This window comes from Micropterus dolomieu, linkage group LG03 (assembly GCF_021292245.1).
Source record: "Micropterus dolomieu isolate WLL.071019.BEF.003 ecotype Adirondacks linkage group LG03, ASM2129224v1, whole genome shotgun sequence".
Classification (NCBI taxonomy): domain Eukaryota; kingdom Metazoa; phylum Chordata; class Actinopteri; order Centrarchiformes; family Centrarchidae; genus Micropterus; species Micropterus dolomieu.
In genome coordinates, this window is record NC_060152.1 from 19,484,730 (window position 1) to 19,503,935 (window position 19,206).

At 40.1% G+C, this 19,206-nt stretch overlaps 2 protein-coding genes across 3 annotated transcripts; both read left to right on the plus strand.

Moving 5' to 3' along the window:
* The first annotated feature begins 219 nt into the window (after positions 1–219).
* Positions 220–4,420, plus strand: LOC123967876 (chemerin-like receptor 1). Of its 2 annotated transcripts, none has more exons than XM_046044210.1 (2): positions 220–300; positions 1,464–4,420. In XM_046044210.1, exon 2 carries the CDS (start codon positions 1,474–1,476, stop codon positions 2,614–2,616), a length of 1,143 nt encoding a protein of 380 aa, XP_045900166.1. In that variant the 5' UTR covers positions 220–300; positions 1,464–1,473; the 3' UTR covers positions 2,617–4,420. The 2 variants fall into 2 exon arrangements, with proteins under 2 accessions (XP_045900166.1, XP_045900167.1); XM_046044211.1 differs by lacking the exon at positions 220–300 and adding an exon at positions 937–1,099.
* Positions 4,421–10,452: 6,032 nt separating this feature from the next.
* LOC123968101 (chemerin-like receptor 1) lies at positions 10,453–11,583 on the plus strand. The gene has a single exon (XM_046044590.1). The coding sequence runs from the start codon at positions 10,453–10,455 to the stop codon at positions 11,581–11,583; it is 1,131 nt and encodes a 376-aa protein (XP_045900546.1).
* The last annotated feature ends 7,623 nt before the right edge of the window (positions 11,584–19,206 follow it).

The following is a 19,206-nucleotide window of genomic DNA, read 5'->3' on the forward strand; positions in this document are numbered from 1 at the left end:
TAATATCCAGCATCTTCGGACTGTATGCATGATCATAACCCATCTATCCATGAAGCCAAAACGGTTTTAGAAAACGTAAGGAGAAAATTTAAATTGCAATGCATAAAGAGTACATAGAAGTTTTACGGTCTTCAAGGAGGGCAGTGCGTGCCGCCTGAGGTCCCGCCTCAATCTCTGCGATGACGTCACATATTTAAGGAGTCAAGCATCAGAACTCCACAAATCCCACAGACTCGTCAGACTTGTCAAGAGTTGCCTTTGCAGTGGACGCACCCTCATCGGACTAGCGCCTTGAGAAAGGTACTGTTGCCTACCTTTGTTACCCTCAGAAACCGTAGCTCAGAGTACCCCTCCAAACTGTGTAGAAGGAACAATGAAAGCATCTTATGTTGGCTAAGTTACGTGCTCTGGCGAGCATCTCTAGTCTGGAATTTCAACCGCTTCATTTCACAGGGTTTGCTGCCTTTTGATGTGGATAAAGGTCTTCATGAGCAATTAACGGCGCAAACACTGTCAAACTATATACCCACAGTACGTGTGAAAAATTTCATTTATGCAAAAGAGTGGTGTAATTTACTGTGGGTAGACTGATCAAATCTTATGTTTATCAGTTTCATTTCCTGTTTCATACATGCACGTGGATTTCATTGTGGGAAAATCGGGAAATTTGCATGTATTCTGTCTCAAAGCATAGGTGTCATTTACACTGGGGACGCTGGGGACTTGTCCCCACCACATTTTGAAATGGCTGATTTTGTCCCCATCACTTTTTGAAAGCATTTGTTAAAAATGTTCTGAAAATAGCTTGCAACAAAAAATGTCAACTAGCAAATGAAAATGCTTTGAGAAAGATTTATTTGCACAATAAGAAAACATGCAATGCAATTCAAATATAGAACAAACAATTGTGTATTGTCCACAAAAAGTAACTTATTAACCAGACCCCCGCTCATATATTTCAGAATTTCCTATTTCTTCAAAATAGGTTCAAAAATCTTCTCGTGGATCGTCGCATCTCTTGAACAAAGTGAATCAACGCACCCCTAATCTCAGCCCTTACGTCACCAACACTTTTCAACACGAAGACAAACCCTTGAGGGCAAGACTTAAAGAGTTTCAAATTTGTTTGTTTTTTAAAGTCTTACTATTAAGCCTGTAATTAGCATAGATAGGCTAGTTGTGACACTTTTGTCAAAATTTCTTTAAGATATGTCTTTGGTTCTAGGTTGTTTAGTAAAGCAGTGCAGTTGGGACTGTTGGTGCACAATTTGTGCCATTTCTATGTGCACAGCACCTTATGTAGGGCTTTTTGCAGAGCTGCATAACTGAATATCCTAACTTTTGATTAATTTCTTAATGAAAATCATTCAGGAAACCATTTCTCTCACGCACTATTAGGGACTGTTATTGACCTCAAGGTAAAATATATAAAGGTTAACATTTATTTTTTGTTTTCATTACAGGTCCAAGACAATGATGGAGCTAATGACCACTACTCCTTTCTATCACATCAATACTACAGATGCCGCTGAAAACAACAGCTCTTTCTATGAAGATGATGACGAGTATGACTATAAGGATGAGCATGTTGAGCTGAGACAGTCTCTCAACATCATGTCCTTGATCGTTTACTGCCTGGCCTTTGTTCTCGGTGTGCTCGGGAATGGAGTGGTTATCTGGGTGACCGGGTTCAAGATGAAGAAAACAGTTAACACTGTTTGGTTCCTCAACCTTGCTGTGGCCGACTTCCTCTTCACAGCGTTCCTGCCCCTGAGTGTGACCTACACAGCTCTGGATTTCCACTGGCCTTTCGGCAAGTTCATGTGTAAGCTGAACAGCACTGTAAGCTTTCTGAACATGTTTGCCAGTGTCTACATTCTGATGGTGATCAGCGTGGACAGATGTGTGTCTGTGGTGTGGCCCGTCTGGGCCCAGAACCACCGAAGTGTACAGAAGGCATCTGGTGTGAGTCTGGGTGTTTGGGTGCTGGCTCTGATTCTTAGCGCTCCATACTTCATCTTTAGGGACACTGGGCCATCATATAACAATGATGACATCATCAACTGCTTCAACAACTTTGCTTTTTCTGATGATTATGAAACACCGTCTGTGAATCAGCTACGTCAGTTTCGACATCAGGCCATGACCATCACCCGCTTTCTCCTGGGATTTGTTGTCCCCTTCACTGTCATTGTCTCCTGTTATGCTGTAATTATCCATCGTCTCAGAAGAAACCGCACCCTGGCCAGCCAGTCAAGTCGCCCCTTTAAGATCATCGCTGCTGTTATCACCACCTTTTTCCTGTGCTGGGCTCCTTATCACATCATGGCTCTAATTGAGTTGGTAAATCACATGGCTTCTAATGCAAGTGAAACATTAAACCATGTCACCACTATAGGGATCCCTATAGCCACCAGCCTGGCCTTTCTCAACAGTTGCCTGAACCCTCTGCTGTATGTGTTCATGGGCCAAGATTTCAAGGATAAAGTCCGCAAATCCATCCTGAATGTGTTGGAGACTGCCTTCCAGGAGGAGGTCTCTCGCTCTTATACTTACACAAACTCAATGGTCACAAGTCGGAGCAAAGAAAAGTCCGTTTCTGATGCCGAGGTATAAGGTTGTCCATGACAGGAAGAAACAAATACTGAAGCTGTACATAAAAAACGTAACTGTATATAACAATTAACTTAGCTTTTGTTGTTTTTTTATTCAAGAACCCTCAGGGTGATCTGTAAACATGATCTCAGATTGAAGCATTTAACCTGTTACACTTTGATATGAGTTTTATGATCGGCTAATTGATCAGGTCTAGAAATAAGTTCTGCCTTTTAACTTCACCTACCTGCAATGTGGTAGAGCAGACAGATGGTAATATTGTACAGTAAGCTGTAGGTTCATTTGTGATGCATTTGTGGGGTTAATAATTTTGAAATGATGGAAAGGTGAAATGTTTTTTGTTGAAAAGTTCATTTATATCGCCCGTCAATTCAAACCAGAGAACAAAGTGCTTTCCAAGGGGAAAAAAGAAAAACATGTATGTGAAAGCAAAGAAAACAATAAACAAAACAAATTCCAGTTGTGTAAAGGCCATACTTGTAGACTATATTAATATTAATAATTATAATAGGCAGACACATCACCTAAATAACATAGTAATAAGGGTATTATGACAAAGAATGTTGTGCCTTTCTTGCCATTGAATATAGTAGGCTGTAAACTAACATGCAGAAGAGATATAAGTGAATAAAGAATGTAATGTGTAAAATAGTGATGCTGAACTGCTCCACAAACAGCCTCAAAGCAAGGTAATTTCCCAGCTTCCCCCTCACACTCATGTCCACCTAGCCAGTGATCATGTTATTTGTGTATATGACAAAATTAGGCACATGACAGGAACCATAGATGGGTACATACAAAGTTAAAGTGAAGTTATACTAGTTATACTAGGTTTAATATGAATAATGTCATATTTCTTATGCCGCTTGCCATGTGACTTTTGACTGCTACATCTCTACTGCATGCATTGATAAACAACTTATTTACATTTGTTATTAAGCACAAGGATATGCTAATGTAATCCTAATCAATACATATGATAGTCGCTTTGAAACAGTTATTATCAAAGTTGCAGATGCATTGGACACTTAGCTTAGTTCGACTTTTCATCATTGTTAGTTGCTTTTTTGGAGGGGGTGTATGTCTGTGACCCCCGCCCTCAGTAAATGCATGCTGTGCCATAAAATTTCATTTCCTAAGCCCATTTTCATGTGCAGTGCACTGGTAGAGTGTGCACAGGTCAGTAGGTAGACAGGGAGGTAGGCCAGCCAATCATTTCATGTCCATTTTTGTGTCAGATCATTTGATTTATTGATTGCTGTTGGGAAATAAAGTGCTTGAAATATATTATTTACCCCAGCTCTAATCATATGGGCTATAAAAATGTGACATATAGTCCTTCTTAATTTCCCAGAGACTAAGGTGACATTTTTAAGTCTTTGAGTCTTGTTTTGTCTTACACAGCATAAAAAAGCCACACAAAAAAGATATCCAGTTTACTATTAAAAAAGACAAGAAAAACACCAAATATTCACATTTTAGAAGCTAGAAGCTAATGGAAAGGGGGGGGGGGGGGGCAAAGTACATAAGAAAGGACAATCAGTTAACTATTTTTTCCAATTAATTTCCTGTCAATCGACTATTGGAATAAAAAAAAGTGAAACTTGTTTAACTTGTTGTATGCACTGTATGACTTTGATATATGTTGTATATTGTGAGGTAACATAAACCTCTATATTAAAGCTTTATTCTAATGTAAACAATGTCAATGATAATTAGATTTAGTTGTTGTTGTTGTTGTTGTCTTTTAGGCCTAGTGGCCAACTCTACTAAGTGTTTATAAATAAAGATAACTGTTATTGTGGTTCTTTTTGTTGCCATTATTTACATTAATAAAATATTATTCAGACTTGACTTTTTCCACTCATAATGTGCATTTAATAATCACCTCATGACTTCATAAAACAGTGAGTAGTCACTATTTCTCCGGTATTTAAACAGAAAGAGAGATATGTGTAGGTTGATGGAACAGCTGATAATAATCTATAAGCTACTTGTAATGATTAACAAATAGCCAATACCAGGATGTACTTTTTACAGTTACTGTGTATTGTTATTATTATAGACTTTGCCAGTAGAGAGAGCTTTTTTACATATCCGGTGGTTTTAAGATGAAAGAGTTTTATCAGAATCAGAAGGAGCTTTATTGCAAAGTAGTGTTATACACATACAAGGAATTTGCTTTGGTGATAAGGTGCTACACATAGACAAACATACAGTTGACATTAATAAATGTAGAAATATTTAAATACAGTTATATAAGAATAATAAAAAGAAGAGAGTAGGAACAACATCGCAGATATTTACATGTGCATTATTCTGGGTTTGTGTTTTGCAGACATATTGCAACAGAAGAGAATATTGTGAACATAAATATATAAATTGACAATATAAAAATATACAACAGCAAAGATTAACAATTAACAACAAATATGTGCAATGTGCCAGGTTTGTGCATGATATGAAATGAAATAGTATTTACATGTGCAGAGACATTTGTATTATTTGAGTGTCAGTGAGGGACCCGTGGCTTGTTGATGAGGCTAGCTGCAGATGGGAAGAAGCTGTTTTTGTGGTGAGAGGTTTTGGTCCTGATGGACCGCAGCCTCTTGCCAGTCGGGAGAATCTGAAACAGTTTGTGATCAAGATGGGAGGGGTCAGCTGCAACCTTTCCTGCTAGCCTCAGAGTCCTGGAGGTGTACAGTTCCTAAAGTGATGGAAGATTGCAGCCAATCACCTTCTCTGCAGAGCGATTGATACACAGCTTGCCTTTGTTCCTGGCAGTGGCAGCAGCGTACCAGATGGTGATGGAGGAGGTGAGGAATGTAATTATAATAACCTTTGTTATGTGTTTTATGATGATTGTGAGTAAGGCCACGAGGGTGTCGGAGTTTCCTCAGGCTTTTTCTCTTCTCCATACACCATAAAAGTTAGTAAAGGTGTGCCAAAAATCCCTACTCTACTTCTCAGATCGAGGACAACCCACTTCAAAGGAAAAAACACTGTAGCACACTGACTGATTTGCAGCCTTTAATAGTGCAAACAGTGCTACAAATCTGTTTGCACTAAAAATCAATAATGTGTACCAGGCCTTTTAAGTGCCTTCCAGTCAGTCACTCAGGAAGTTTTAATCATCAGTCTTTTGTGATTAAGTATAAATTTATTGAGCGCCAGTTTCAGTTATTATCAGTTGTTACATAATATGGTATTAATGGTATTTTCAGCTCAGGTGGGTAAAATCCATGATGCATTTGTTAATTTTGTTAGTGAAATAGTTTGGATACAAATGTAAAATTATTTTTAAATTGATTTCAAATCATACACTCTTTACATGAAGATAAAAATACAACAAAACATTTAGATCCCTTTGTACCTTTTCACAAAGTGTTTTTTAATCCTCTGTCATTATCAGTTTTAAAGTTGATATGAAGCTTGATATGATCTTAAAGAAATAAATTTGTGGATCAATACTATGCTGCTAAAAGCACAGAGAGTGCTCAACTAGCCATGCGAGTGAATTGTGGGAATGTTTCAGTCAAGGTCGACCTGCAGAAGTGGATTCGGTTAATTTAAAGGTCCAAAAGTTAATTTTTCTATAATAAAATAATGCTATGCTTGTATTTGCTAAAATGTTTTGTTAAAAGTCTGATGTGGTGCTTTTCTTCCAATGTGGTCAGAAAACCTAATAGACTTAGTCAAGTGCAGATCTCCACCAGGTGTGTCTGGGGTCATGTAGGTGGGGAAAAGGGAATGCAAGACTGTGTGTCAGCGTGTATGCATAAGAGAAATGGGATGAAGGGGGAGTTTTTTTGTATAGTAGTCTCAGTTTTCTTTAAGATGCATGGAATAGTGTAATGGGGCAGTACGGAGGAACAGTGAATAGCACAATGGCCTCACAGCGAGAAGGTACAGGGTTCAATCCTTGGTGGTCCCAGACTTTTCTGTGTGGAGTTGGCATGTTCGTGTCTGCGTGGGTTCTCTCCGGGTGCCCTGGCTTTCTCCCACCCTCCAAAGACATGCAGGCTTGGTTGATTGGTGACCCTAAATTGTCCTTAGGTGTGGATGTGAGTGTGAGTGGTTGTCTGTCTATGTGTGGCCCTGCAATGGACTGGCGATCTGTCCAGGGTGTACCCCGCCTCTCGCCCAATGCCAACTGAGATCGGAATACTTTAATGGTATTGTAACAGAGCATCCTGTGTAAACTAAGGAAACAACAAACAGGACAATGAGTCCAAACGTCCGAATTTAAACATCATGTATTTAGAACATTTTGTTGTAACACACCACACAAAACAAAAGCCCTCCCTAATTCCCTCTCCTCTCCAAAGTAAAGAAGAGTTGAACTTCACTCACAGTCAAGATGGCGGCGAAAATAACAGAAACAAGGATTTGTTCATCACCGATGTCTAACGTTAGTGAAACATAACATGTGTGTGTTTCACCAGAGGCTCAGCAATGTGAGCACAGCTAAATATATTGGGTAATAACGAAATATTTAGTGGGCTAGAATGAATTATTATTATTAATAATTATAAATAAGACTGTTGTCACACTTTATAATGGTTAGACTGTAGTAAGTAACTTTACTGTAACGTTAGTAGATGGGTCTTCCTCTGTGTTGTTGTCGCCGTTTTGTTGCAGTATTGTGTATTATGTGGGTCATTTTAGTTACTGAGAGGTGGAGAAGCTATGTACCTGAGTATCGGTAAAACCACAATAAATCTAAATTGAATGTGACAAAGCAAACAGCGTCAGATCTGAGCTAATGTAGCTTCAAATCACTCCACATTTGCTTTTTACCGTTACATCCTTTCTTGCAGGCTAAATCAACATTTGACATAACATCGGTGGAACACAGGATAATAATATGGGTCGCGTTAACTGATGAAGTAAATGCGGAAAGCAATAAAACTTTCCACTGGATAATATTAGCAACTGCTTGGCAAGCCAGGCAAGCTAACGTGACTCTTTCTGTAACACAGCCCTTCTGATGTTGACTGTTCACCCACATCATCTGAATCTCATTTGGTCTGATGGGCTTCAGCACATAAAAAGTTGTTGTATTTGTTTTGTATCCTTAGGTGGAGTTTGTGTTGCCGTCTGTGTTTTGCTGGGAGACGGTGTTTTGTGGTGTTAGTGGACTGCATTTCGTTAGCCGGTGTTGTCGCTGTAGTCTGAAAGATACTCAGGAGTACACACAGGGCTACATCCTGACCTGGTGTCCTCACATAAGAAGCAGAATAGTAAGCAAGCAACAGAGAAAACAGGCGTGTGCTACATTTCTAAGTGAGGTTATGCACATTGACAAAAAGGAAGTAAAAATCTTATATATTAATAAGTCATTTAATTAATTGCCGGTGCTTGTTTTGTCTTGCACCATCACAGTGGTGACAAACATTTGGTGCAGGCCTCACTGGCCCAGAGAAACCTACAGGTCTGTCACTAACATTTGAACATAATAATCAAACAATTCAACATTACTGTGTGTGTCAGACATACTGAAATTCAAAGAAAACACAAATACAACTAAACCTTTTTTTGGAGTAGCTTACCTTACAGCTTGCAGCTAAACATTAGCACTAACAATGTGCATTAAAGATATAGACAGAATATGTTTTATGTTAGATGAGTTTAACTACAAGCAGGCAATGCTATAACAAAAATCAATTAAAAAATACTTTCTTACCTCGAGATAAGTACAAAATTGGGCATATACAAGAATTGTTTATGAATTTAATAGCACAGTAGTCACATATTTGCACACTATGTTGTGGTGGCAGCCCGGCTGACGGTGAGTGTCCTTGTTTTTTCTCCCTTTTTGTCTGTGGTTCTGTTTTTTCCCTGGTTTTCTCTGTTCTCTGCCTGCCTCCCTGTGTCTCCTCCCCTGTGTGTGCTTTCTCTCTCTCTCCCTCTGCTCCTGAGCCCAGCCAACGACCCGCACCTGCACCTTGTCAGCAACCTCCCCAGCCACACCTGCCAGTAATCAACCTCATCTCTGCAAGTATTTCAACCCCGGTTCTCCACACCAGTTTTGCTTGATTGTCGTTGCTCCCAACCTGGTGCCAACCTCTCAAGCTCAGGTTTAAATAATCTTTGGTTTCCAGCCCCTGGTTATTCCTCGCACTAACCCTGTCTTTCTGTCTGTTTCCCTCCCAGCTTCACTCACCCTCGTCCTCCGTTCTGTCGGCTGGGCTCATCCTCCGGTCCTCAGTCTTCCCCCGCGGCGTCCTCCCAGTTCTCCCTTGCCTCCTCCCTTCCTCGGCCCCAGTGTCCCCCGGCTCTCTGGTCTCAGGCAACTCAGTTCCCCGTGCCTGTGTTTCCCCGGCTTCCACCTCTCCCTCCACTCCGGTCACTCAACCTCTTTTTTCCCTCAATAAACCTCCTTTCCTCTGAGCGTTGCATTTGGGTCCTCTCTGTCCCCACACCACACCACCCATAACACACTACAAATTACACTACACTAGTTGGCACTACAATTTCTTCTGCTTCTTCTTCTTGTGATGAAACAAGCTCTTTAAAGCAGTTTCTCTGTTTGGGCTACTTTAGAAACGTGGCGGCGCAACATTGCGTCTTCCATGTAAGGGGACCAGTGGTGTATGTAGACAGAACTGGCTCATTCTAAGGCTACATCCACACTACTGTGCTTTTGTTTAAAAACAGAGACCTTTTGCTACTAAAACGGTGAATACAAAGACCTAAAACGGAGAAGTTTGAAAACGCTGCTGACCCCATTTTTGTTTCGTTTTGTTTTGCTTTGTACTGTGCAAACAACACTCTTGTAATACTTTTGTAGACACAGTACTCTTGTACTGTGCATGTCACCGTATTTGATTGGCAACAACTCCCGGTCTGTTTCCCGCCACCACAGTCGCTTTGTATTCTCATGTTACTTTCAGTAAGTAACAGTTCCACCTCGTTATCGGTCCATGCATAAAAATCTCTGGTGTGGTTCTTCGTCTGTAGTAGTAGGCTACTTTCTTCTTTTGCTAAATCTTCTGCAACTGCAGAGTAGACAATCTGCTTCCTGTTTACACTGGTATGTGCATGCCCAGTATACATGAATGGCCGCTACATGTACGTTTTCAGTCATTTTAATATAGACGGAGATCAATTATGAAACGCAGCTAACACACTGGTGTGGACGAAGATCGTTTTTGTTTTTAAACTTTGTTTTTAAACAAAACGTAGTGGTGTGGGTGTAAGGTAATAAAAACATAACGGTTAATTATGTAAGGTCTTTAAACACCATTAAAATGTAGTCATGTATATTATATTGCATTTCTGTCAATAGATCCTCCTAAATATTACACACTGAACGTTTCACCGGGAAGTTATTACCTCTGAACTGAAAATATTGGTCTCAGTAAGGTGCTCCAGTGCTAAATGCTGCTGATTCGGACAGTGACAATTGTGATTCAGTACAGTTTGAAAATAATGTGTTTAAGATTATATATAAATCTTCTGAAAAAAAAATAAAGTAATAACTGAAGATTTATAAGTGCATCCTGCAGTGCATTAAATGAGAGACAGAATGAGCAATACAGTATAAAACAGTATTATTATAAAAAAGAATATCACATTAGACACAGAAGAGACAATCTCATTAACATGAATGATGAACAAGACAGAACCCAAAATTACTGTGGCAGATGTAATTCCTGTGGCACACCCTTGATGAAAGGCAGAAATCCGAGCCTACTTTCACATAAGGTTTGAATAATGAAGTCATCAAAGTAGCCATTTGAACCATCAACAGTGGAACTTAGGTAAAATTGAAAAAAACGGAAACAGAAAAATGTTCATATTGTTTCTTCTTCTGTTGCAGAACTCAAGACAATGACGGAGATGAACGCTACCCCTTCCTATGACATCAATGCAACAGATGCCACTGGAAAAAATGTCTCTTTGTATGAAGATGATGACGAGTATGATGAGCATGTTGAGCTGAGACAGTCTCTCAACATCATGTCCTTGATTGTTTACTGCCTGGCCTTTGTTCTCGGTGTGCTCGGGAATGGAGTGGTTATCTGGGTGACCGGGTTCAAGATGAAGAAAACAGTTAACACTGTTTGGTTCCTCAACCTTGCTGTGGCCGACTTCCTTTTCACAGCGTTCCTGCCCCTGAGTGTGACCTACACAGCTCTGGATTTCCACTGGCCTTTCGGCAAGTTCATGTGTAAGCTGAACAGCACTGTAAGCTTACTGAACATGTTTGCCAGTGTCTACATTCTGATGGTGATCAGCGTGGACAGATGTGTGTCTGTGGTGTGGCCCGTCTGGGCCCAGAACCACCGAAGTGTACAGAAGGCGTCTTGCATGAGTCTGGGTGTTTGGGTACTGGCTCTGATTCTTAGCGCTCCATACTTAATCTTCAGGGACACTGGGCCATCACGTAACAATGATGACATCATCAACTGCTTCAACAACTTTGCCTTTTCCAATGATTATGAAACACCGTCTGTGAATCAGCTACGTCAGTTTCGACATCAGGCCATGACCATCACCCGCTTTCTCCTGGGATTTGTTGTCCCCTTCACTGTCATTGTCTCCTGTTATGCTGTAATTATCCATCGTCTCAGAAGAAACCGCACCCTGGCCAGCCAGTCAAGTCGCCCCTTTAAGATCATCGCTGCTGTTATCACCACCTTTTTCCTGTGCTGGGCTCCTTATCACATCATGGCTCTAATTGAGTTGGTAAATCACATGGCTTCTAATGCAAGTGAAACATTAAACCATGTCACCACTATAGGGATCCCTATAGCCACCAGCCTGGCCTTTCTCAACAGTTGCCTGAACCCTCTGCTGTATGTGTTCATGGGCCAAGATTTCATGGATAAAGTCCGCAAATCCATCCTGAATATGTTGGAGACTGCCTTCCAGGAGGTGGTCTCTCGCTCTTATACTTACACAAACTCAATGGTCACAAGTCAGAGCAAAGAAAAATCCGTTTCTGATGCCGAGGTATAAGGCTGTCCATGACAGGAAGAAACAAATACTGAAGCTGTACATAGAAAACGTAACTGTATATAACACATTTATATATTTAGTTTTTTTTATTCAAGTACCCTTAAGGCGATCTGTAAACATTACATTTATCTGACACTTTTATCCAAAGCAACTTACAATTGCTATATATGTCAGAGGTCGCATGCCTCTAGAGCAACTAGGGGTTAAGTGTCTTGCTCAGGGACACAACAGTGGATGGGTTATCCATTGCACCATCACCACCCTATTATCTCTGATTGAAAAATTTCACATGTTACAATTTGATCAGGTCTAGAAATAAGCCTCTGCCTTTTAACTTCACCTACCTTCAATATGGTAGAGTGGACAGATGGTAAAATTGTACAGTAAGTTGTAGATCCATTTGTGATGCTTTTGTGGGGTTAATCATGTTGAAATGATGGAAAGGTGAAATGTTTTTTGTTGAAAAGTTCATTTATATAGCACATATTCAAACCAGAGTACAAAGTGCTTTCCAAAAGAAAAAAAGAAAGACAGCAGAAAAAGAAAAACATCCACACATGCAGCCAATTTACCCAAACTAACTAAACTGAATAACCTATATCAAGTGGCTACATTTATCTTGTGAGTGTCTTGATCTTGTTGTCATTCTTCTCTATGTTCTTTGACTCACACCAGTGCCTTCCTTCTGTACTATAATAGAGCTACGAAGATGATAAATGGTAAAATGAAATTTCCTGGACAAAATAACCCAGCAGTCATTTCCAAATTGGTATTAGTGTACATTAATTTCCATTGGTTATATACACAGCTGATTTTGATTACCTTTCCCTCGCCTGTATAGTAGCAAAGAAAACAATCAACAAAATAAATCCCAGCTGTTTAAAGACCATACTTGTAGACTATACTAATATTAATAATTACTATTGGCAGAATAACATAGTAATAAGGGTAATTTGACGAAGAATGTTATGCCTTTCTTGCTATTGAATATAGTAGGCTGTAAACTAACGTATAGAAGAGATATAACTGAATAAAAAATCTAATGTGTAAAATAGTGTTGCTGAACTGCTGCACAAACAGCCTCATAGCAAGTTAATTTCCCAGCTTCCCCCTCACACTCACATCCACCCAGCCACTGATCATGTTATTTGTGTATATGACAAAATTAGGCATATGACAGGGACCATAGATGGGTACAAGTGAAAGGGAAGTGGTCAGTTACACTAGTTATACTAGGTTCAATATGGCTATATGTATGTATGTGGGGTATGTATGTGACCCCCACTCTGAGTACATCCATGTTGTGCCATGAATTTTCTTCTTTTCCCCCAGTTTATTTTAGAGCAGAGATTATTTTTAATTACATTTTCTGAAACACATTTTCATGTGCAGTGCACAAGAAGAGTGCAAGCAGGTTGGTAGGTAGACAGGAGGTAGGGCAAGGGTGCTGGACTTTTGACCTCCTCCGGCTTTTTCTCTTCTCCATACACCATGGAAGTAGTTGAAGTTGTGCCAAAAATCCTTATTCTGCTTCTCAGATCAATTAAATATCTTGGTGTAATAATTGATTCTAATCTTACATTTAAAAAACAAATTAAGAAGGTAATAAATGCAGTTAAGTTTAATCTGTCAAACTTTCGCCATATCAGAAACTGTCTAACTACTAAGGCAGCAACAGCACATTTTATATGATTATGCCATATTTGTCATACTGTTTGACTGGTTGGGCACAAGCGTACTGTACAACACTCAAACCTGTGCAGTTAGTATACCACCAGGCTTCCAAGGTGCTTGATAGAAAGCCAAATACTCATCACCACTGTCACAGTCTAAACAATCATAATTTACTGAGCTGGAACAATCATATTAAATTTACAGATGCTTGTCTTATCTATGAGATTCTGCATGGCTTGGTTCCTCCCCCTCTTAGTGCTTTTATAAAGCAGAAAGGACTACAAGGACTACAGTTGAACATGCCTTGAAGAAAAAATTTGGATTATTTGGAAACCCTCAAGACGGTCTGTACATTGATGTGATGGCCACACTCACAGCTACAGAGGAGCAGAAGACAGTGAAAGGAAATGTACACTGGGGCCAACTGGGGAAACTCAGGCGGAAGCCAAACAGGTCGGGAGGATGACCAGGAGGTTGGCCCAACAGGTTGATCAAGGCCAGAGGTTGGAAGAAACCCTCCGAAGGCCGGACAGGGGGGCGTTGAGGAAGGTGAGACCGCTCCGGAGACCTCAGGGTAGCAGGACTGGGGACCGGCAACAGGACAGGAGGACTGGAGCTCAACAACAGGGAAGCTGGGCTGGAGACCAATGACCAGACAGCTAAACTGGAGAATGCAGACAGAGAAGCTGGTCTGGAGGCTGGCGACAATGAGTCTGGTAGGAGTGCCTGTGAGGTCAGAGACACCAGGGGTCTCATTTATAAAGTGTACGTGAGCCCAAAAGCCAAAAATGGCATATGGCAAAAAATATTCAGACTTCTAAAGCCGTGCGTACGCACACTTGTAAGCAGGTTCCCTTTATAAATCACAATCGACTTCAAATGTGGCGCATGTGAGAGAGCTCAATGTCCAACCCTCCAAACGCCAATAGTTGCCTATAAATTGTCAGTGAAATGCCCCTCATTAATTGTAATACGTACTGACTGCAGGAAGAAAAGGAGGCTAATTCTGAAAGAGAAGCTACAAAACGAAATTTAACTCAGTGGGTCACTGACTTTCCTTTTAGTGAAGCTGAAGCATGTTGTTTGGTGGGTTAAAAATGCACTTTCATGCAACACTTGTGCACCGGAGGAAAGGAGGCACCGGAGCTCTACCCCTTTATAACCAATCTGCAGGAAGGAGCATCCCTCTTGATTAGTGATTAAGGACACTTAACGAGGCTGGCAATGAGTTAAAAGAAATAGCCTGTGACTTGTTGTAAATGACAATAAAATAGAGATTTTTCCATAACATGTTTTTACAAGCAGCGCATCACATCCACACGCTGGCACACAGCGTTTGGCTCGATAAGGAAACGAACATGTGATTACAATACATGAAATTATGCTCTCCTATTTGCATTGAAAATGGCATCAGTTTAAATGTAATTGGTACTCCTGTTCACCTTATTTATGAGAATAAATTTCAATTTAAGCCTATACTACTCAGAGGTAATATTTCGATTTATTTTACACAGTAGTAGGCTTATTCATTTTATCCTTCTGCCATGTGAGTCGCTGTTTCTCATTTCAACTCTTTATTTGCGTACGCATGGTTCAGAGTTTACTTAAGGACCCACATTCTCCAGTCAAGTTTGTTGTTTATAGATGATAACCTTTGCTTGGGAAGTCGCGTACGCACGTTTCCAACCCTGTTTTGTACGTACGCACCGTTTATAAATGAGACCCCAGATGCTGAAGAGGCACAGTAGAGTCAGGGTGGAGATGTAGCTCAGCGAGGGCAGGCAGCTGCTGCAGCAGGGACAGTGGGCTGCGGGAACAAAACTGAGTCCAGGGACTGCTGTAGTTCGGCAAAGTTAGGGGATTGTCACAGGTGAGCGGAGTGATGTGAATGTTGCAGCAGTTCAGGGGCTAAAGTCAATTGCAGCTTTACAAGGGCAGGAAGATGCTGTGGCTAGACAGTCAAGACAGGGATTAGCTGCCGCTCAGCAAGGTCAGGAGTCGGCCAAGCCACCAACACAACACCAGGGGCAGGAGTCAGCCGGACCACCAACCAAACTTGAGGTGTAGTAGTTGGCCGGGCCACTGACTGGACATCCTCTCAGGATGTCATTGTTGTTGAGACTGTTCAGAGGGCCATGTAGCTTTTTCCAATTTGTAAGTATACAATGCGTGCAATTATTTATCTTTACTGTTACAGATTAAATAACAAATAACTCCATGGCCACCTCACCAGGGAGTCAGTAAAATGTGAATGAGTAAACTGACCCACTTGCACTGGTACACATATCCACTGCACTTTTCACTTATTATAGCTTTATAGTAGTTTAGAGGAATATTGCAGTATATATATTTAAGGGGACTGCAAGGATGTTTTGTGGGGGAGGGGGGCTCCTGGGCCAAATGCCCAGGATTTATTTTTTGTCCCATTCCAGCCCTGCCTGAATAACAACACTTCTTTCATCACTGGCATTTCTATAACTAGGCATCGGGAGGCAGAACCAATGTGTTGCATAACCCTCAGTGTTGGCTCCAGAGTGCCAGCAGCAGGCCTTTAATCCTTTTTTGGTCTGTTGCTGTGATATAAATTTTCAGCAGCAGCTTCACTCTTGGGTCTTCTTCGTGGACTGGATCCCGTAATGGAGCATACAGAGGAGGTGGAGGAGCGGAGTCAAGGACTGGATCAGCCGGATTGGATTCTTTGATTTGTGTACCATTTTTAAAGAAGGATTTAAAGTGTTTGTTGTTTATTCATGTGATTTATTTTTTTATCCATTTCCTTCTTATCTTCATTTCACCTAGTCAAATGTTCTGTTCTGTTCTTTTCCCTTTCCCTGCTTATTGTGTTCAAATATCATACTAGGCTTTCCAGCTCTTCTGCATCTCTTCTTTCCTTTGTCTCCAAACATGTCTTGAGCTGGTTGCTTTAGACTAAAGCTTCCATTTGCAGGGGAAACCATTTCAAACCACTAATTGTAGTACATAATTGTAGTACATAATGTAATATTGTAAATTTCACTGCTAGCGGAAGCATTTAAGGATCTGTGTCCCACCCAGTTCTCACATTATTTGTCTCTCTACATCATACAGAATCTCTTGGTCCACCTGTTAGAGTAGACACACCAGGAAACCCTCAAATACCACAAAATAATCAGGACACATTCTTTTCTCTCTTCCCAGGAATGAACCAAAGATCAGGGCTCTGCTGAAAACATCTTCTCAACTGTAGGGAGCAACTTTCCTTAGATAATCCGGTTTCTGCACTTCAACAGAGTTCAAACCAGTGGTCCACTCCACGCTGGGCTCCATTTGTGGTGAAAATTGACATAATTGAACAAATAAAGAAGTTACAACAGGAAATGTATTGAAGACAATACAGACAAGCAGGCTACTCCAGCTGGGCAGAGAAAGTTGTTTGGGGGTCTGACTTAGAGAAACAGAAGATTAAAACATTTAACAGTGGAAGATAATTGTGTAGTCTACAAGAAAAGCCTTAAACCACAGTGGAAGCTTCTTTATTACAGGAAATAGTCTGCCTAAGACTGAACAATCACACTGATGTTCATTCAATTCCAAACACTGATACACTAGTGCCATTATAATAAGGAGCAAATTACATAAGTGAATGACACCTACAGGATTATTAAAGTAGCTTAGTCTACATATTAATATAGATTTTCCACATAGGCCTATTTCAGAATTTCAGATAAAATCTTATTATGAGAACAAAACAGGATGCTGACAGGAAGGAATACACTGTAGATCACATAGACTATTGCCCTTATACTAATATTAATTAAAATAATACTTCAGAAAATAATATATGTTCTTTCTTCAGATCTCATTTGTAGGGATGGACATACAGAGGCATGTGGACAGTGGCAAGTAGGGAGATGCCTGCTATTTAACAAAACCTTTGGCAACCCTCAATTATTGACAAATGCTGCTGTGACTTTCATGGCGAAGAGAGAAGACATTAAAATATATACGCTACATGTCCAGATGTTGATTCAACCCAAAGCAGCAACACTGACAATGTTATAGGGGCTTCTCCAAAGACTGTAATGGAGTAGCTAATGTACTATAATGTAGCATTTATACTTACATTACAGCACAGGCTACATAATGCATATAGATTAAGCTGCATGCATTATGTAGCTTAATCTATCAATGAAGACACATTTTTGTTTTAGAAAATCTGAAAACGTTTCTGTATTACAGTGCACAAACAGTTCAAGTAAATACCAGAGATTTGTATAAGATTGTATGATAAGATTTCATGGGGGAAAAATGTCGTTGCTGTTTGCGGTTCCGCCTCAAGTGGACGTTGACATCACCGTACAACACACATATTTATTAATCTGTCAATACTTCGCCTACGGATTCATCTTCAACCGACTGGAGAGCTTTGAGCAAGGTAGGTTGCATTGTTGAGCAAATTACTTCCAAAATGTAATACATTATAGATTACTAGTTACTGTTATTTTAGAGTAATTAGTTATATTAGACGATTGCTGTCTCTGAGTTTTAATGCTTTACACTATCCTGGTTTTGCCTTAATTTAGATTTAATTTCACTGCTATTTAATGGACGCATTATTCAGATAGTAAAATGTGTCTGCATATGTGGGTTCTTGTGATGTGCAGATCGCAGTTATATCCGTGGATGGTGGGTCTTTGTCAGAAAGTGAACATGCTGTTAAACAGCAGGAGGGTTATGGATTGGGTGAAATAGGATGAATCTTTCCCTATTAGCACTACAGCAGCCAACAGGTCAAACAAACCTGTGGCTGTTTTTCGATTGTACCTACATGTATGTACCTAACTTTGTTTCAATATAATATTCAAGTCCCCCAGTCTTTGACTTTTTCTAAAAGTGTGTTATGTAGCACCCTCTATTGTTCAAAAATGTAAAAATAAAACCATATTTTAAAAATGGGCATTTAGCCTAAAGCCTACAAGCACCAGCAGGTAAAATGTAGTAGCCTACCCCTATAGAGAATACAGTCATTTTCACGTTATCATTCTATGTTGCTATTTGCAACGCCTTTTCTACAGCAGGCATTACACTTGCTCAAGGCAGTGAGTGAAGGAGAGTCTGACGGTGGGGGCTGAGCAACGTGTCCTGGGTTGATTCTGCATCTGACGGGTCATTATCTTAGAGCGATCCACTTGCATGTAGTATACATGCATAAAAACTCCATGAAAATAATGCTCAGGGCCTATAGCTTTTGGATAGGCTACATTATCATCAAAACTAATGCTGCAGTTTTCCCTGTGATAGCCTACAGGTGTGTTTTGCGGTCCCTTCAAGAGAGCGTGCGGCTCCCTCGTGTGCATTTTGACCTGCTGAGGGTAGGCTATGTAGTTTTCCAATGCTGTGTATTTTGTTTAGTAAAAGTGATCATTATAGGCCTACATTTATTTTCCATTGGGTAAAATCTACTTTGAATTTTGAATAAATACTTTCGTTAGGACTTTAAAATTTTTGGGTCGGGAAAAAACAAGCAGAACAGTAAGAATTAGCCTACATCATTAGGCAACATTATTACCACCTATAAAACACTGCAATAGTCAATCGTTTTTCTAAATTGTCGGCGGTCATAGGTAACGAACCCTGGAGGTTCTAGTGTTAAAAAAGATGCTGTGCGTATTTACGCACAAGCTAGGCTACAACAGCATTACTTCATTGATTATTTAAATCTCCCGACACTCAGTTATTGTGACAGGATCGGTTATTGTGCATTGACAACAGCCTCTAGAATCATGAAAGTAAATCATAGAAGAAAACACAGGCTATAGAATTATATTTAGGCATAAACCATATTCATGATTCACGATTTTTTTTTTTCTGGTGCCAAAATGTTTGTGATGTTGGTGAATTATAAAAAATGCAAAACACCACTTATTTTCAGGTTAAAATGCATTGTGAAGTGCTTTACTGAGATTGTAA

Coding starts and splice junctions, on each gene's coding strand:
- LOC123967876 (XM_046044210.1), top strand. CDS start 1,474: ATGATGGAGCTAATGACCACTACTCCTTTCTATCACATCAATACTACA.
- LOC123968101 (XM_046044590.1), top strand. CDS start 10,453: ATGACGGAGATGAACGCTACCCCTTCCTATGACATCAATGCAACAGAT.